At 43.7% G+C, this 19062-nt stretch overlaps 1 protein-coding gene across 1 annotated transcript in view; it reads right to left on the reverse strand.

Annotated features, from left to right (window-relative positions):
• col22a1 (collagen, type XXII, alpha 1) overlaps positions 1-19062 on the reverse strand; it is a 463862-nt gene that overhangs the window by 247005 nt on the left and 197795 nt on the right. Inside the window, exons 10-12 of the mRNA XM_070888428.1 lie at positions 14482-14526; positions 12596-12649; positions 9671-9709 (exon numbers count right to left, since the gene is read on the reverse strand). Of these exons, the coding sequence (XP_070744529.1) occupies positions 9671-9709; positions 12596-12649; positions 14482-14526 (138 nt within the window). The remainder of the gene's footprint in view (positions 1-9670; positions 9710-12595; positions 12650-14481; positions 14527-19062) is intronic.

The raw sequence follows: 19062 nt of genomic DNA on the forward strand, positions 1-19062 counted from the left end.
TCACTTGCTGTACCTGCATACTATCCTTTTGCATTTGATGCACAAGCACCCCCAGGTCCCGCTGTACTGCAGCACTTTGCAATCTTTCTCCATTTAAATAATAACTTGCTCTTCCAAAGTTCATGACCTCACACTTTGCAACATTATATTCCATCTGCCAAATTTTTGCCCACTCACTTAGCCTGTCTACGTCCTTTTGCAGATTTTTTATGTCCTCCTCACAAATTGCTTTTCCTCTCATCTTTGTATCGTCAGCAAACTTGGCTACGTTACACTCAGTCCCTTCTTCCAAGTTGTTAATCTAGATTGTAAATAGTTGGGGTCCCAGCACTGATCCCTGCGGCACCCCACTGGTTGCCAACCATAGCTCCTTATGAAATTGTAAAATTCTAAAGATAGGGGAATGACTGTTCAAATCTTCATATAATAATGAAAAGATTAAATGTAACAGCCTACTGTCATCTTCCACCAGCATCCCAACACCTCTCCCCCATACCACTCCCCCGCCCCCCCCACCCAGCTTCCCAACAGTTTATTTCTACTTCACAGCTTAATGTAAACTATCCCAGTACCTATAATGGAAATACTTGGCCCCATTATCAATATTTTGCATTCCTGAAGCAGCAGTGCTGCTTCTTTTCCTGGTGTGTTTTTTCCAGTGATAGGTGATTGATTAATCAAGGTGCTGACTTTAGTGTGTTGGACTCTTGGAAGAGAGTCCCACAATCAGGTGATCCTTAGAATACTCCTACTTTTGAGCCAAATCAGTTACCAATTCTCAGCAAAGCAAAAGTGACAATGTAACACTAATGTTGGGTCCTGACCCAACTCCAGAGCACTTGAGTGTGAGAGCCCCTGCCCAGGCTATCTCACACTCTTTTGATTTGAAAGCACATTTAAGTTTAAAACGTGACCATGGTGTTTTTTGGAGCTTCAGCGAACTTTATAAGCTGAAGCAGATCTTAGTTAAATATTATGGAAGTGTAGAGACTCCAACATACGCTCTCAATATATTTTTAATATTTTCCAACAGAAACTGATCTCTGCACATGTTAGAGCTTCTTCCAGGCTATAAGAATCAGATTTGCGGCCGGGCTACATAAATCGGGTAACGATAGCTGGGAATCCAACCTAAGATCAGTGCCTATAGAATAACAAAATCTTTCAATTTTACTATTGACACTCGAATTTTTAATCTTTGAAGGTGGCAGGGCAAGTTGAAAAGACATGCAAGATTCATAGCTTTATGAAAGAGGCATAGAGTTCAAAAACAAGGAAGTTATGCTAAACCTTTAAAACGCGCTTCGGCCTCAGCTGGAGTATTGATTCTGAGCACTACACTTTGGGACGAATGTCAAGGCTTTAGAGGGGATACAGGGTGTTAACGCTCATAATAAAGGATAAAACTGAGTACTGTAAGTGCGACCTTAGTTCCTTTAATTCAACTCCAGAGTGCAGGTACCATGTTGGTGGCCTGCTTATATACAGTGCTCCCAAGGGATGCTAGGATCCCTTGGGACTCCAACAAGTAGGCCCTCTGGTTGTGGTGTGATACAGGTTGCCAAGGGTTAAATACATAACATCACTCCCTCGTAAAGTGAATACTACACTTATTTGCAGGGTGAGACAATCTGGGGCTTTTCGCGCCCTTGTCGATCGTCTCGGTACAAATGCAGGTGTGGGTGAGTTGGTTAGTTCTTCACTGAGCTGCTGGGCATCCGGCCTTGATGGGCTGCTGGGGATGGTGAGTTCGGCTTCGTGGTCAACCATGATGCCGGTTGCCACTTGTGTGGGTGTTGGAGGGTCGAAGTTGGTGGTGTCCTCTTCGAGTTGCTCGTAACTCTTCGTGAACTGCAATTTGATTTGGTCCAAATGCTTTCTGCACGTTAGTCCATTAGCCAATTTGACCTGAAACATCCTGCTCCCTTCTTTGGCTATTACCGTGCCAGCGAGCCATTTGGGACCATGTCCATAATTGAGTACAAAGACAGGATTATTGACCTCAATATCGCATGACAAATTTGCGCGATCATGGTACATACTTTGTTGATGCCGCCTGCCCTCGACATGATCATGGAGATCAAGGTGGACAAGAGAGCCTTGTTTTGAGAGCCTTTTTCATGAGCAGCTTGGCTGGGGAAACCCTGGTGAGTGAATGGGGTCTGGTGCAGTAGCTGAGCAGAACTCGAGACAGGCGAGTCTGCAGGGAACCTTCCGACACGCGTTTCAAGCTTTGTTTGATGGTCTGAACTGCCCGTTCTGCCTGGCCACTGGATGTGATATGCTTGATCCCATTGCGGGTCATGAATTCCTTGAATTCAACACTGGTGAAACACGGCCCATTGTTGCTGACGAGGACATCAGGCAGGCTGTGTGAGGTAAACATGGCTCGTAGGCTTTCGATGGTGGTGGTGGACGTGCTTATAGACATCATTGCACATTCAATCCATTTTGAATAAGCATCCACGACAACCAAGAACATTTTGCCTAGAAATGGGGCCGCATAGTCAACGTGGATCCCAGATCACGGTTTGGAGGGCCACGACCACAAACTTAGCGGTGCCTCTCTGGGTTTATTGCACAGTGAAGAGCAAGTGTTGCACTTGCGCACGCATGACTCTAAATCTGAGTTGATGCCGGGCCATCACACGTGGGATGTGGCTATGGCTTTCATCATTACAGTGCCTGGGTGGGTGCTATGTAGGTCACGTATGAACATTTCTCTGCCTTTCTTGGGCAAGACCACACGATTATCCCACAAAAGACAGTCCGCCTGCAAGGACATTTCGTCTTTGCGCTGCTGGAACGGCTTAATCTCATCCTGAATCTCCGCTGGGACGTTCCCATGGAGGACACAGTTTTTTTTACCAGGGACAATAAAGGATCCTGGCTGGTTCAGATCCTGATCTGGCGGGCCGTAACGGGTGACTTTTCCTTTTCGAATGCATCCATCACCAATATGTCGAGGAACCAACCTGAGAGCTGGTCATCCTAGACTGGGTGATGTGTAATGAGAAGGGACTAATTAGCAATCTTGTTGTGCGAGGCCCCTAGGCGAAGAGTGACCATAATATGGTAGAATTCTTTATTAAGATGGAGAGTGACACAGTTAATTCAGAAACTTAAGGAAAGCTAACTTCGACGGCATGAGACGTGAATTGGCTAAAATAGACTGGCAAAGGATATTTAAAGCGTTGATGGTGGATAGGCAATGGCAAACATTTATAGATCACATGGATGAACTTCAACAAGTGTACATCCCTGTCTGGAGTAAAAACAAAATAGGGAAGGTGGCTCAACCGTGGCCAACAAGGGAAATTAAGGAGAGTGTTAGATCCAAGGAAGAGGCATATAAATTGGCCAGAAAAAGCAGCAAACCTGAGGACTGGGAGAAATTTAGAATTCAGCAGAGGAGGAAAAGGGTTAATTAGGAGGGGGAAAATAGAGTATGAGAGGAAGCTTGCCGGGAACGTAAGAACTGACTGCATAAACTTCTATAGATATGCAAAGAGAAAAAGATTAGTGAAGACAAACGTAGGTCCCTTGCAGTCGGACTCAGGTGAAATATAATGGGGAACAAAGAAATGGCAGACCAAATACTTTGGTTCTGTCTTCACGAAGGAAGACACAAATAACCTTCCGGAGGTACAAGGGGACTGAGGGTCTAGTAAAGATATCCTTATTAGGCGGGAAATTGTGTTGGGGTAATTGATGGGATTGAAGGCTGATAAATCCCCGAGGCCTGATTGTCTGCATCCCAGAGTACTTAAGGAAGTGGCCCTAGAAATACTGGATGCATTGGTGATCATTTTCCAACAGTTTATCGACTCTGGAGCAGTTCCTATGGACTGGAGGGTAACAAATGTAACACCACTTTTTAAAAAAGGAGGGAGAGAGAAAACAGGTAATTATAGACCAGCTAGCCTGACATCAGTAGTGGGGAAAATGTTGGAATCAATTCTTAAGGATGAAATAGCAACGCATTCGCAGAGCAGTGACAGGATCGGTCCAAGTCAGCATGGATTTATGAAAGGGAAATCATGCTTGACAAATCTTCTGGAATTTTTTGAGGATGTAACTAGTAGAGTGGACAAGGGAGAACCAGTGGATGTGGTGGATTTGGACTTTCAAAAGGCCTTTGACAAGGTCCCACATAAGAGATAGGTGTGCAAAATCTGGCGCCAGGAAAACACACTTCGAGCGTTTCAACCTGAGTCCCATGCGATCTAGCCGACTTAGAACCTCTTCCAGGACCTGCAAGTGTTCGATGGTGTCCCGGCTTGTGACCAGTATGTCGTCCTGGAAAACTGCGGTGCGTGGATCCGACTTTACCAGACTCTCCATGTTCCGTTGGAAAATTGCCACGGCCGACCGAATCCCGAATGAGCATCTGTTATAGATGAACAGACCTTTGTGCATGTTGATGCAGGTGAGGCCTTTTGAAGATTCCTCCAGCTCCTGCATCATGTAGGCCAAGGTCAGGTCCAACTTGGTGAACGTCTTTCCTTCAGCCAGTGTCGTAAATAGGTTGTCTGCCTTGGGTAGTGGGTATTGGTTCTGTAGCGAAAAACGATTAATTGTTACTTTATAGTCCCCACAAATTCTGACAGTGCCGTCCTCTTTAAGTACCAGGACAATTGGACTGGCCCACTCCTTGAATTCCACCGGGGCGATGATGCCTTCTCGCTGCAGCCTGTCCAGCTCAATTTCCACTTTCTCTCGCATCATGTACAGTACCGCCCGTGCCTTGTGGTGGATGGGTCTTGCACCGGGAACCAAATGGTCTGCACTTTCGCCCCCGAGAAGCTTCCAATGTCTGGCTCGAATAATGATGGTAATCTGCTCAGAAGCTGGGCACATGAGGCATTGTCGACGGCTGAAAGCGGTCGGATGTCATCCAGTGGATTTTTCCCAGCCAGTTTCTACCGAACAGTGTGGGACCATCCCCTAGCACAATCCATAGTGGGAGTTGGTGCACTGCTCCATCATAGGAGACTTTGACTTCTGCACTGCCAATTACAGGGATCAGTTCTTTGGTGCAAGTTCTTAGCTTGTTGTGAATGGAGCCGAGCTTCGGCCTGTGTGCCTTGTTGCACCACAGCCTGTCAAAGGTCTTTTTGCTCATTATGGACTGACTCGCACCTGCGTCTAGTTCCATGGATACTGGAATTCCGTTCAGTTCAACGTTTAACATTGTCGGTGGATATTTCGTGGTGAAGGTGTGCACCCTGAACAATTCAGCCTTCTCGGTTCGAGTCTCTAGTTCAGCCTGATCCACCATGGATCGATCTTCCTCTGCAACATGGTGGTCTGCAGGGTTTGCAGCTCGTCTGCATATTCGCTGGAGGTGTCCCATTGTTCTGCAGCCTTTGCACGCATAGTGCTTGAAACGGCATTGCTGGGCCCAATGATCACCTCCACAGGGTGTTAACTGCCTCGCATTAACGATTGATGACGGACTCTGGGTCATCTGAGGTCATGCAGCAGCCGGCGTGTACATTCTGCCATGTATATTCCTGCTCGAAAATGACGTTACTTTGTGCACAGTCCTGGCCGAAACCTCTATGCAGCGAAATTTGTTTGGTGTTATCGCTGGTGGACATAAATGCCAGGGCTATCGTTATGGGTTTGTTCAGATTCGGTGTTTCAACAGTCAATAGTTTGCAAAGGATTACCTCATGGCAAATGCCAAGCACAAAAAAGTCTCTCAGCATTTGTTTGAGGAATCTATCAAATTTACAATGTCCTGCAAGGCGCCTTAGTTCGGCGACGTAGCTCACCACTTCCTGGCCCTCCGACCGTTGACACGTTTAGAACCGATACCTCGCCATCAAAATGCTTTCCTTAGGATTTAGGTGCTCCCAGACCAGCGTACACAATTCTTCATAGGATTTGGTTGTTGGTTGTACCGGTGCTAGAAGATTCTTCATGAGGCCATAGGTTGTTGCCCCACAGACAGTGAGGAAGATCGCCCTTCGTTTAGCAGCGTTCTCGTCCCCTTCCAGCTTGTTGGCCACGAAGTATTGGTCGAGTCTCTCCACAAAGGCCTCCCAATCGTCCCCTTCTGAGAACTTCTTCAGTATACCAACTGTTCTTTGCATTTTCGCGTGGTTGTTCGTTATCTCATCACCAAATGTTACGCTCATAAAAAAGGATGAAACTGAGTACTGTAAGCAATGAGTAAGTGTGACCTTAGCTCCTTTAATTCGATTCCAGAGTGCAGGTACCATGTGGGATGGCCTGCTTATATACAGTGCTCCCAAAGGCTGCTGGGATCCCTTGGGACTCCAACAGGTAGGCCCTCTGGTGGTGGTGTAATACAGGTTGCCAAGGGTTAAATATACAACACAGAGTAAATTACCAGAATGGTACCAGGGATGTGGGACTTCAGTTATATGGAGAGACTAGAGAAGTTGGGTTTGTTGTTCTTAGAGCAGAGAAGATTAGGGGGAAATTTGATACAGGTGTTCAAAATTATGAGGGGTTTTGATGGAGTAAATAAGGTGAAACTCTTTCTGCTGGCAGGAAGATTGGTAACCAGAGGACACAGATGTAATTTAATTTTCAAAAGAACCAGGGGGAGATAAGGAGAAATTGTTTTATGCCGTGAGTTATGATTTGGAATTCATTGCCTGAAAGGGTGATGGAAGCAAATTCAATAGTAACTTAAAAAATAGAATTGGATATATATACACTTGAAAAGGAAAATTTTGCAGGGCTCTGAGGAAAGAGCAGGGGAGTGGGACTAATTGGATTGCACTTTCAAAGAGCTGGCACAGGCATGATGGGCCGAATGGCTTCCTTCTGTGTATTGAATCTATGAACATCTCGAATCGATTGCAAATGCTTAGCTTTTCTCATTTTCTTAAAAAATCCAGTTTCACATCTGTTAGAAATTGACAGATAACATACGATATGTCTGCTCAGATTGAATAGATGTAGTGTAATAATATCTAAACAAGGGAAACACATCATCTGATGGATTTCTGTCAGTTGTACTATAGCAACACTGGATGCAAGGGATGCCTGCTCATCCTTGATACTCAGCATGATTCTAGGTGTGCTAGGCCCATTGAATGCGTAGACTTTGGCACCAAATCCCGAACAAATCAAATTATTTTTCAAATTTATGCCTCAGCACTGGTTGACAGCATCACTACATTGATGTTTTTTGAACTGAGGGCATTCTTCACCATATGTGGCTATTGAGACAGAGCCCAGAAAATCATTTAAAAGGGAATGGGATAAATATTAGAAAAGGAGGAATATAAAAAGATCTGGCATGAATGAGGTTAGAGAGCCAGCACCGGCTTCGGGGGCTGAATGGCCTCCTGCTGTGCTGTAATTTCTATCATTCTATGAAAACTCTCCTTTATTAAGACTGAGCCCAGGAGGTAGTTTAGAAATGGTGCCGAGCTGAGTTTAGAACAATGTGCCCTGTGAGATGTGTCCCAAACATGGAGCCCGCTGTCCTTTTTGCAATCTGTTGGTTCAGGTCGGTCTTTGCCGGCTTGTTTTGACAACAACAACTTGCATTTATGTAACGCCTTTAAAAGTAGTAAAACATCCCAAGGCACTTTGCTGAAGCGTTATCAAACAAAATTTGACACCGAGCTACATGAGGAGATATTAGGACAGGTAACCAAAAGCTTGTTCAAAGAGGTAGGTTTGAAGAAACATCTTAAAAGGAGGAGAGAAAGGTAGAGAAGCGGAGAAGTTTAGGGAGGGAATTACAGAGCTTAGGGCCCAAGCAGCGGAAAACACCAATAGTGGAGTGATTAAAATTGCGGATGCGCAAGAGACCAAAATTGGATGAGCATAGGAATCTCAGAGGGTTGTAGGGCTGGAGGAGGTTAGAGATAGGGAGGGGCGAGGCCATGGAGGGATTTGAAAACAAGGATAAGGACCAAGTCCGCGAGCACAGTGGTGTTGTGTAAACGGGATTTGTTGTGAGTTTGGAGATGTTACATGTGGATGTGTGAAGTCAGCTTTGACTGACAATACTAATTCACAGTTGTCACTTTTACAAAGAAGCCGAGTTCAAACTACATTTCAAGGAGATAGAGATAGATGGGCCTGTTAAAAGTGGCATTGACTGGGGAGCCTGACACCTTCTGCAGTGCAGGGAGATTTTGGCACTAGTTACAAGATGATTATCAGTAGGTTATAGGATAGTTACTACTAGTTGTTGTCCCTTTTACTATTAGATACAAAGAGATTATTAGTGAGTTAATGTGTTACTGTTGGTTATCAGGGCAATCAGTCTCTCCATGGCACCCCTGATTCTTAACCAGACAAGGATGGATGGAGGGCAGTGTAGGTCTGCCAACGCCTCTGGAATTATACCCTATCATTCATCAGCACCTTTAAGAAAGGAAGGGAGACATTTTTTTTTTTAAACTGACGTTTTCTGTTTCAGTTAAAAAAGGGCCTTCTTTTGTACTGATAGAAACATAGAAACATAGAAACATAGAAAATAGGTGCAGGAGTAGGCCATTCGGCCCTTCTAGCCTGCACCGCCATTCAATAAGTTCATGGCTGAACATGCAACTTCAGTACCCCATTCCTGCTTTCTCACCATACCCCTTGATTCCCCTAGTAGTAAGGACTTCATCTAACTCCTTTTTGAATATATTTAGTGAATTGGCCTCAACAACTTTCTGTGGTAGAGAATTCCACAGGTTCACCACTCTCTGGGTGAAGAAATTCCTCCTCATCTCGGTCCTAAATGGCTTCCCCCTTATTCTTAGACTGTGTCCCCTGGTTCTGGACTTCCCCAACATTGGGAACATTCTTCCTGCATCTAACCTGTCTAACCCCATCAGAATTTTAAACGTTTCTATGAGGTCCCCTCTCATTCTTCTGAACTCCAGTGAATACAAGCCCAGTTGATCCAGTCTTTCTTGATAGGTCAGTCCCGCCATCCCGGGAATCAGTCTGGTGAACCTTCGCTGCACTCCCTCAATAGCAAGAATGTCCTTCCTCAGGTTAGGAGACCAAAACTGTACACAATACTCCAGGTGTGGCCTCACCAAGGCCCTGTACAATTGTAGCAACACCTCCCTGCCCTTGTACTCAAATCCCCTCGCTATGAAGGCCAACATGCCATTTGTTTTCTTAACCGCCTGCTGTACCTGCATGCCAACCTTCAATGACTGATGTACCATGACACCCAGGTCTCTTTGCACCTGCCCTTTTCCTAATCTGTCACCATTCAGATAATAGTCTGTCTCTCTGTTTTTACCACCAAAGTGGATAACCTCACATTTATCCACATTATACTTCATCTGCCATGCATTTGCCCACTCACCTAACCTATCCAAGTCGCTCTGCAGCCTCATAGAATCCTCCTTGCAGCTCACACTGCCACCCAACTTAGTGTCATCCGCAAATTTGGAGATACTACATTTAATCCCCTCGTCTAAATCATTAATGTACAGTGTAAACAGCTGGGGCCCCAGCACAGAACCTTGCGGTACCCCACTAGTCACTGCCTGCCATTCTGAAAAGTCCCCATTTACTCCTACTCTTTGGAGATTTATGTCCAAATCCTCTTTGTACATTCTCTCTGTTACCTCTTTCTGACAAACAGGTGCAGTGATAAACAGATGTACTGCCAGCAACAATTTTATAGTGAATATTTCCCAGCCTAGCAAGCAATTTGTCTTACCTTTTCACCTTGCCCCCTTGAAGTGTAGCTTATTTTGCCCTGTAACATATTAAGAATGTTATGAGTAAAGCATCCTCTTCTCACAATCATTAACATGAACTTAAAACTACCCCACTCAAAATGATCCAATTCTCTTCCATCTTTCTCAATTATATCATAAATGATCAGGGCATTTCACTTCTTCAAACGACTGTAGTTTTTTTTTTGCTGAGGTGATTCTCATTCTCAATCTCTGAAGGCCTCTATTACAGAACACACACTCGGCAAACTCGCCTGGAATTCCCAAAGGGTTTCTCCCCGTGTAACTTTGTTGGGAGATCAGCGAAACCCCAGGAGATGTGGCATAAATGGTTAAAACAGCTGCTTACACCATTTCTTCAGGGGTTCGGCCAATCTCCTGCCAAAGAACCTGTGGAAAATCTCCTCCATGTTGAACTGACAGGTTTCAGAGAGCAACTTGGGAAAGTAACTTTGTTAAACTGGGAGGTGTAAAAAATGTAGAACACCAATAAAATGATTAAAGAAGGACTATTTAAAAGGGGAATATTTTTGTGAGTAGAGACAAAGGGCCCAATTTTGGCCACGACTGGCATCAATTATTTGGGAGTAAGTTTTTTTTTCTGGCGTAAAATAAAAAATGCCATTTTTCCCCAAAAATTTGCTCCAGAGTAAGTCAGTTAGGTACGATTTTTTTTCGTTCAGTTTTTTTTTTCAAAAGGGGGCGTTCCCAGACACTTACACCAGTTTTGGCCATTTATGTCACTTTGGCCAGCTAAAACTTACTCCAAGTCGACTTAGGTCAGCGTATGTGGCCAACTCTGAAAAACATTGCGGGCAGTTAAGAATTCGACGCAGGTTAGTACATTTAAAGCACCAACACTTACAAAGCACAAAAATAAGCATTCAATAACAAATAAAAAATACAGGGAAGCTGAGGACCTGCACCAAGACTTACAAAGCAAACCACAAAACAAACCACAAAAAATAATAAGCAATCAATAACAAATAAAAAATAGAAGTCCTACCTTTATGCCAGAATCAAGTTTTTTTTTCAAGTTCCCCCACACCCCCCATCAAAACACTCTTTCTCCCCCCACCCCACCCAAAACTCTCCATCTCCCCACCTCCCAATCAAAACTCTCAAGCACAATTGTTGAGTCCTTAACTCTTAAACATAATCACACGAGGCATGTACTGCAGACACAGTCACTCTGTGACCTTCCCCTTTATTACCGGGACCAAGGAGTGCTGGCCCTGCAAGGGACCTCACCTTATATACCTGAATCTCCAGGTAAGGAGTGTCTCCCACAAGTACACCCCCCTGTGGTCAAGATGTGCATTTCTAATAAGTATGTACAGTATGTAGTGGTTACATCAAGGTTACAATTGTATAAGGGTTACAGTAGTATGCTGGTTACATACATGACAACAACCATCACTAAATAAAAAATAAAACTCGGCCTCGGCCGGTGCAGGAGGCCACTCGGCTGGGGATAGGATGCGGCGAAGATCGGGGCATCCCTTCGGCGGGGATAGGGGCTGCAAGCATCGGGTCCTGTTCACAGCCCGCAGGACACGTTGGGAGAGCAGGAGCATGCGCACAGACTTCACTGCGCATACACGCAGCTGCCGGCAGTGCTTTCTGCACTGGCCTGCTGCTCCGCCCCCCACTTCACTAACTACACCACGCCGGGACACCGGAGAGTCGGCAGAGCGGGCAGGATGAGGCCTCTTTTTCTCGGCGCCGTTTCCAGCGCGCAAAGTCGGTGCATTTAAAGTAAATGTGCCAAAAAAAGGGGTTGGGGAAAATTGGGCCCAAAGAACCAGAAGAGTTATCTATTGCTCTTGCAGTGATGAAGGGACACTCAACTGATTCAGCGATGTTTTAGAAATGCGGCGATCTTTTTTGATGCAATTTGGGTCATGCGTCATATATTTGGCAAATATTTGTTTTTTAATTGCCAAATGTTATTTCATGATGCTGCACCCATTTAATGGAAGGTGGACAACTGATACAATGATATTGCTCCTAGATGCTTTGCAAATGTGATGTGATCTGGTATATCCAGGGGCAACCAGTGGCCGAACTTAAATATTGTTCTTTCTCTATTTTTATTTAATCGACAGGCCATTCAATTTGAACTACTTTTATAGCTTTTATGGTATTCAATCAGTAGGCCAACATTGGACTTATCACTGTGTCCAGAATGACTGAGGACCATGGCAGCTGTTGCCAATCAACTTTCACCCGTTCATAAACTTGTTACCAACTTTGTGGCTACTTTAGTTCTAATATATGCCACAGACTAGTTTGGTAATAGCACTAGAACGGGTGAGGTAAAGAGAGTTTCTTTTTACACAGAAAGTTCAACAGAGAGGCAGATATCATTGCATCTGTATAAGAAAACTGAATAAATATTTGAAGCAGAGGAAGATACCTGGATATATAGAAATGGCAGTGTAGTTTTTGGATTGCTCTCGCAAGGAGCCAACACAGACACAATGGGCTGAATGACCTCTTTTTGTACTGTACACTTCTATCATTTGATGGTTCTATACCTTACTTTATCATGCTGAAATATCTCAAAATTCTTGAAACAATGAATCAACGCAAAGTACAGTAACTGTTATTACAGCAATTCTGTGTCAGCTAAATCCTATAAAGCGGTCATGAGATGAATGATTTTGGTGGTATTGGTTGAGCAAGAAATGTTGGCTTCACTGCTCCTCCTCGAACAGTGACATGGGATCTTTTGCATCCCTTTGAGCAAAATGCAAATGTGCTCTCAAGTTCAACATTTCAACTGACAATGCAACATTGGAGTGCCAGCTTAGAGACAGAATTGTGGAAACCCACCTCAATGTGCTATCCCACCTTGCTGCCCCTAACAACTCAGAAAGGACATTTAATATATAAGTACTTACTGGTTCTCCTTTCTCTCCTTTGGGACCATGAGCTCCCACTTGGCCTGGTTCACCCTGCCAGCAAGAAAATTGAAAAACAAGGCCATCAGTTCAAGTCAATAGCTATGCAACCAGATCACAGGTTTGTTTGTATCAATCTGTTGTTTGATAATAGATGTTGTAAGCTCTAATACAATTCATTTAGACAAATTCAAAATACTCAATTTGTTTTTTTGGCAAGCAGTTTATCTGATGCTGAGCTATAGCAAGTTTCAGCACATTCAGTACTTAACGCTGGATAGATAGTTAGATAATACGGTAATAGCCATGGAGTTGGTGGAGGGAGCAGAGGAGTGGAGTTTGGGATTACAGATATGCATGTGGAAGCTCAACCCATGCTTGTAGGTGAGCTGGAACCTCCTTACTGTTTGAAATTCTAGGCCTAAAAACGGTAGCGGCCATTTTGGGGCGCCTTACTCAGAGTGGTAACAGCCCATGCTCAAATGGAAAGGCCCGAGGAGTCTGGTACTTTGCACTTCGGACCTCATTATGATGTAGATGGTGCAGCGGTGGGAGCCTGCACAGATGAGTGCGCCAATTTTCAGGTAAGTGAATGGGGTAAAAGATCGCGGGGGTCTGGAGGAGGAACCGTCGGGTCTCGGAGTGTAATCAGAGGGCTGTCGGGGGTTGAAGAAGAAGATCAGGGAGGGCCTGGAGTATGGTTGAAGATCGGAAAAATTGTCGGGTGGGTCTAGGAGGTTGGGGCTGAAGGAACACAAATCTGGACTTTAGAGATGAAAGGATCCGAACTAAATTTAGAGATTTCAAGTAAAAGAACCGAGAGGCCTGGAGGTTGGAGTCAGGAGTGAGGTAGGAGATCTTGGGACCAGGAGCACCAGTGATTATGGTAAGTTCTTACATTTTTTGAATTCCGTGCTGTTTAGCATTGATTTTCCGGGAGGCAAACAGCAATGGCGCTGGCTGCCTCAGATGCAAATCAAAGTTGCAAGAGGGTGCAGAAGCAGGCATTAGGCCCCTTATTTGCATATGCCTGCTTCAGACGTGGGTACCTGCTTCAGACGTGGGTAAAGGACATCGCTTGTTTGGCCTTTACCAAGATGGCTACCGGCACGGCATGCACCAGAATTGTGCACGCACGGCTCAGACGCCATTTTGGACACAAAAGGCACCCACAGTCCTGCCAAAATGGGCGCTATAAGCCGAATTTCTAGGCCCTAGAGCCTGCCTAAAGTTGGGAGTTTGCAGAATTTTCAGGTTTGAAATGTGATTCAATGCTAGTGAATTGTACAAGATGGTACACATTTAATTTTTCTTCTGTAACTCAAAGGCCATTAGTTACCAAATTCAGAATTCCTAGCCCATAACATTCATTTAAGTTTGATGATCTCGTTTAGTGAAGAGCACTACATTTGTTTGTTCTATTTACAGAAAAAATAAAGAGATGAATTGATATACAGCATTTCAATGCAACATCCTTTACTATTGACACCCAGTGCCTGTGTTCCTTGACCATAAACTTCAGAAAATGGCTTGTCACTGTAACTGTGTGCAGTTTTCCATTTCACACACAACCATCCTTGTGGTCCATCTGGGTCAGATTTTCAACTAAATGTTTAGTTGTGGACAGTTGTGATTATGGACTAGATTGTGACTGGCCAAATTAATTTCACATGGAATTCTTACAATTGATAGAAGGAACATAAACCTGGACTTTCGAGAGGAAAGGATCCCAACTAAATTTAGAGATCCCAAGTAAAAGAACCTGTAACAGAATATTAGGGGATCAATTCTCTTCATATATTAATTCATTTTTATGCAGCAAAATCCAAGCACAGCTTCTAAAATGATTGCAAGCCACCTTCTTGGCCCTCGCCACCCAAACTAACCTTTGGGCCACTGTGTCCTTGAAAACCAGGTAGGCCGTGCTCACCCTGTGGAAATTACAATCGAAAAATCAGAACAGCCATTTAACAAAAACAGTATTTGAACCACATCACATCGAGACGTCAATAATCACCAAGATTGCATCAAGACAATTGCCAGAAAAATACGAATATGTGCATTCTATCTAGAAAGAGTTGACAAGCTAATCTGCCCAGAAGTGTTCAGAATCCAAGCTTTTCGGAATATTCGTTTGGATGTAAAAGTTAGCCTATCGGCTTACAGCAAGTCATAAAAGAGGTTTTCATTGAAGTATATAAAATAATAGTTACATAAGTTAAGTGCTGAATATTATTTTATTATAAGTCAGCATAATAGGACAGGAGATAATAACTATTTACTTATGTAAAATTAATTTAGAACAGAACAAACTTCTTCATTGAATGGATGATAAATATCTGAAATAATCTGCCAGGCAGGGTAGTAGGAATACAGACTTTATGGTATTCACAACATAGTTGGATGCTACTTCTGGTGAATTTGGGTTTTGGAAAGACTAGCTTCACTGGGCCAAATATATTTTTCTCATCCTTGACTTTTCTTATCTTAAAAATCAGGGCAATACCCGGGTAAGGGTGCAATATCTATTATTTCAGATTCTAGAAATTTCCATTTCAAAAATGAAGAAATATGGTGTTCTGGTTTTGTGCATCACTGTATGTGTGTGAATGTATAAGAGTGTGAGTGTCAATGTACAAGTATTCCTGTGCTAGAGTGAGCGTGTATAAGTATGTGTCTGTGTATCTGTATATGCTGAACTAAGCATTAGGGTACGCGTCAGGAATTGATAGTTTTCACAGAAGAACTTAATTTTATTGTGGGTACACATTTGTAATATGCAGCATATTGCATCTCCTGGATTTATGAATTTTGAAATAATAGTACACGGTCATGATGAATTTTCACCAAAATAATATTGATGGATTTGTGTTATAAATTATATTAAAAAAAACACTTGCATTTATATAGCATCTTTTACGGCCTCAGGTCAACCCAAAATGCTTCATAGTCAATTAAGTACTTTTGAAGTATAGTCACTGTTGTAATGTAGAAGCCAATTCGCACACACCAAGGTCCCACAAACAGAAATTTGATAATGACCAGATAATCTGTTTGTGATTTTGGTTGAGGGGTCACTACTGACCAGGACCCCAGGGAGAAATCCCCTGTTCTTCTTCAAATTAGTGCCATGGTGTCTTTTATGTCGATCTGAGAGGGCACCTTGGTTTGACATCTCATCATAAAGATGGCACCTCTGACAGTGCAGCACTCCCTCAGTGCTGCCCCACTGACAGCGCAGCAATCCTTCACTACTGCTCCTCTGACAGTGCGGCACTCCCTCAGTACTGCATTGGAGGTGTCAGCCTGGATTATGGGCTTACGTCTCTGAAGTGGGTCTTGAATGTACAAATTTCTGGTTCCCAGGCGAGAGTGCGACCAATGAGCCATAGCTAAAACTTTTTATACCGAATTTACTATTTATATTGATGGTTTAGAAAGGGATAATTTATGGGCATCAATGAAACATAGAAACATAGAAAATAGGTGCAGGAGTAGGCCATTCGGCCCTTCAAGCCTGCACCACCATTCAATAAGATCATGGCTGATCATTCACCTCAGTACCCCTTTCCTGCTTTTTCTCCATACCCTTTGATCCCTTTAGCCGTAAGGGCCATATCTAACTACCTCTTGAATATATCTAATGAACTGGCATCAACAACTGTCTGCGGTAGAGAATTCCACAGGTTAACAACTCTCTGAAGAAGTTTCTCCTCATCTCGGTCCTAATTGGCTTAGCCCTTATCCTTAGACTGTGATCCCTGGTTCTGGACTTCCCCAACATCGGGAACATTCTTCCTGCATCTAACCTGTCCAGTCCCGTCAGAATTTTATATGTTTCTATGAGATCCCCTCTCATCCTTCTAAACTCCAGTGAATACAGGCCCAGTCGATCCAGTCTCTCCTCATATGTCAGTCCTGCCATCCCGGGATTCAGTCTGGTGAACCTTCGCTGCACTCTCTCAATAGCAAGAACATCCTTCCTCAGATTAGGAGAGCAAAACTGAACACAATATTCCAGGTGACGGCTCACCAAGGCCCTGTACAACTGCAGTAAGACCTCCCTGCTCCTATACTCAAATCCCCTCGCTATGAAGGCCAACATACCATTTGCCTTCTACACCGCCTGCTGTACCTGCATGCCAACTTTCAATGACTGATGGACCGTGACACCCAGGTCTTGTTGCACGTCCCCTTTTCCTAATCTGCCGCCATTCAGATAATATTCTGCCTTCATGTTTTTGCCACCAAAGTGGATAACCTCACATTAATCCACATTATACTGTATCTGCCATGCATTTGCCCACTCACCTAATCTGTCCAAGTCACCCTGCAGCCTCTTAGCATCCTCCTCACAGCCACCCAGCTTAGTGTCATCTGCAAACTTGGAGATATTACACTCAATTCCTTCATCTAAATCATTGATGTATATTGTAAAGAGCTGGGTTCCCAGCACTGAGCCCTGCGGCTCCCCACTAGTCACTGCCTGCCATTCTGAAAAGACCCATTTATTCTGACTCTCTGCTTCCTGTCTGCCAAACAGTTCTCTATCCATGTCAATACATTACCCCCAAGACCATGTGCTTTAATTTTGCACACCAATCTCTTACGTGGGATCTTGTCAAATGCCTTTTGAAAGACCAAACACACTACATCCACTGGTTCTCCCTTGTCCACTCTACTAGTTACATCCTCAAAAAATTCTAGAAGATTTGACAAGCATGATTTCCCTTTCATAAATCCATGCTAACTTGGAACGATTCAGTCACTGCTTTCCAAATGCGCTGCTACTTCATCTTTAATGATTGATTCCAACATTTTCCCCACTACTGATGTCAGGCTAACCGGTCTATAATTCCCCGTTTTCTCTCTCCCTCCTTTTAAAAAAAGTAGTGTTACATTAGCTACCCTCCAGTCCATAGGAACTGATCCAGAGTCGATAGTTTGTTGGAAAATGATCACCAATGCATCCACTATTTCTAGGGCCACTTCCTTAAGTGCTCTGGGATGCAGACTATCAGGCTCTGGGAATTTATCAGCCTTCAATCCCATCAATTTCCCTAGCACAATTTCCTGACTAATAAGGATTTCATTCAGTTTCTCCTTCTCGCTAGACCCTCGGTCCCCTGGTATTTCCGGAAGCTTATTTGTGGCTTCCTTTGTGAAAAAAGAACCAAAATATTTGTTCAACTAGTCTGCCATTTCTTTGTTCCCTTTTATAAATTCACCTGATTCTGACTGCAAGGGACCTACGTTTGTCTTCACTAATCTTTTTCTCTTCACATATCTATAGAAGCTTTTGCTGTCAGTTTTTATGTTCCCAGCAAGCTTCCTCTCATACTCTATTTCCCCCCTCCTAATTAAACCCTTTGTCCTCCTCTGCTGAATTCTAAATTTCTCCCAGTTCTCAGGTTTGCTGCTTTTTCTGGCCAATTTATACGCCTCTTCCTAAGAATTAACACTATCCCTAATTTCCCTTGTTAGCCACGGTTGAGCTATCTTCCCAGTTTTATTTTTACTCCAGACAGGGATATACAATTGTTGCAGCTCATCCATGTGATCTTTAAATGTTTGCCATTGCCTATCCACCGTCAACCCTTTAAGTATCATTCGCCCGACTTTTCTCGCCAATTTACGTCTCATACCATCGAAGTTACCTTTCCTTAAGTTCAGGACCCTAGTCTCTGAATTAACTGTATCACTCTCCATCTTAATAAAATATTCTACCATATTATGGTCACTCTTACCCAAGGGGCCTCGCACAACAAGATTGCTAATTAGTCCTTTCTCATTACACATCACCCAGTCTAGGATGGCCAGCCCTTTAGTTGGTTCCTCGACATGTTAGTCCAGAAAACCATCCCTAATACACTCCAGGAAATCCTCCTCCATCGTATTGCTACCAGTTTGGTTAGCCCAATCTAAATGCAGAATAAAGTCGCCCATGATAACTGCTGTATCTTTATTGCATAAATTCCTAATTTCTTGTTTGGTGCTGTCCCCAACCTCACTAGTACTGTTTGGTGGTCTATACACAACTCCCACTAGCATTTTCTGCCCTTTGGTATTCCGTAGCTCCACCCATACCGATTCCACATCATCCAAGCTAATGTCCTTCCTTACTATTGTGTTAATTTCCTCTTTAACCAGCAACGCCACCCCACCTCCTTTTCCTTTCTGTCTATCCTACCTGAATGTTGAATGCCCCCGGATGTTGGGTTCCCAGCCTTGGTCACCCTGGAGCCATGTCTCCGTGATGCCAATTATATCATATTCGTTACTTGCTGCCTGTGCAGTTAATTCGTCCACCTTATTATGAATACTCCTCGCATTGAGGCACAGATCCTTCAGGCTTGTCTTTTTAACACACTTTGCCCCTTTAGAATTTTGCTGTAATGTGGCCCTTTTTGCTTGTTGCCTTGGGTTTCTCTGCCCTCCACTTTTACTTTTCTTCTTTCTATCTTTTT

This window comes from Pristiophorus japonicus, chromosome 1 (assembly GCF_044704955.1).
Source record: "Pristiophorus japonicus isolate sPriJap1 chromosome 1, sPriJap1.hap1, whole genome shotgun sequence".
Classification (NCBI taxonomy): Eukaryota; Metazoa; Chordata; class Chondrichthyes; family Pristiophoridae; genus Pristiophorus; species Pristiophorus japonicus.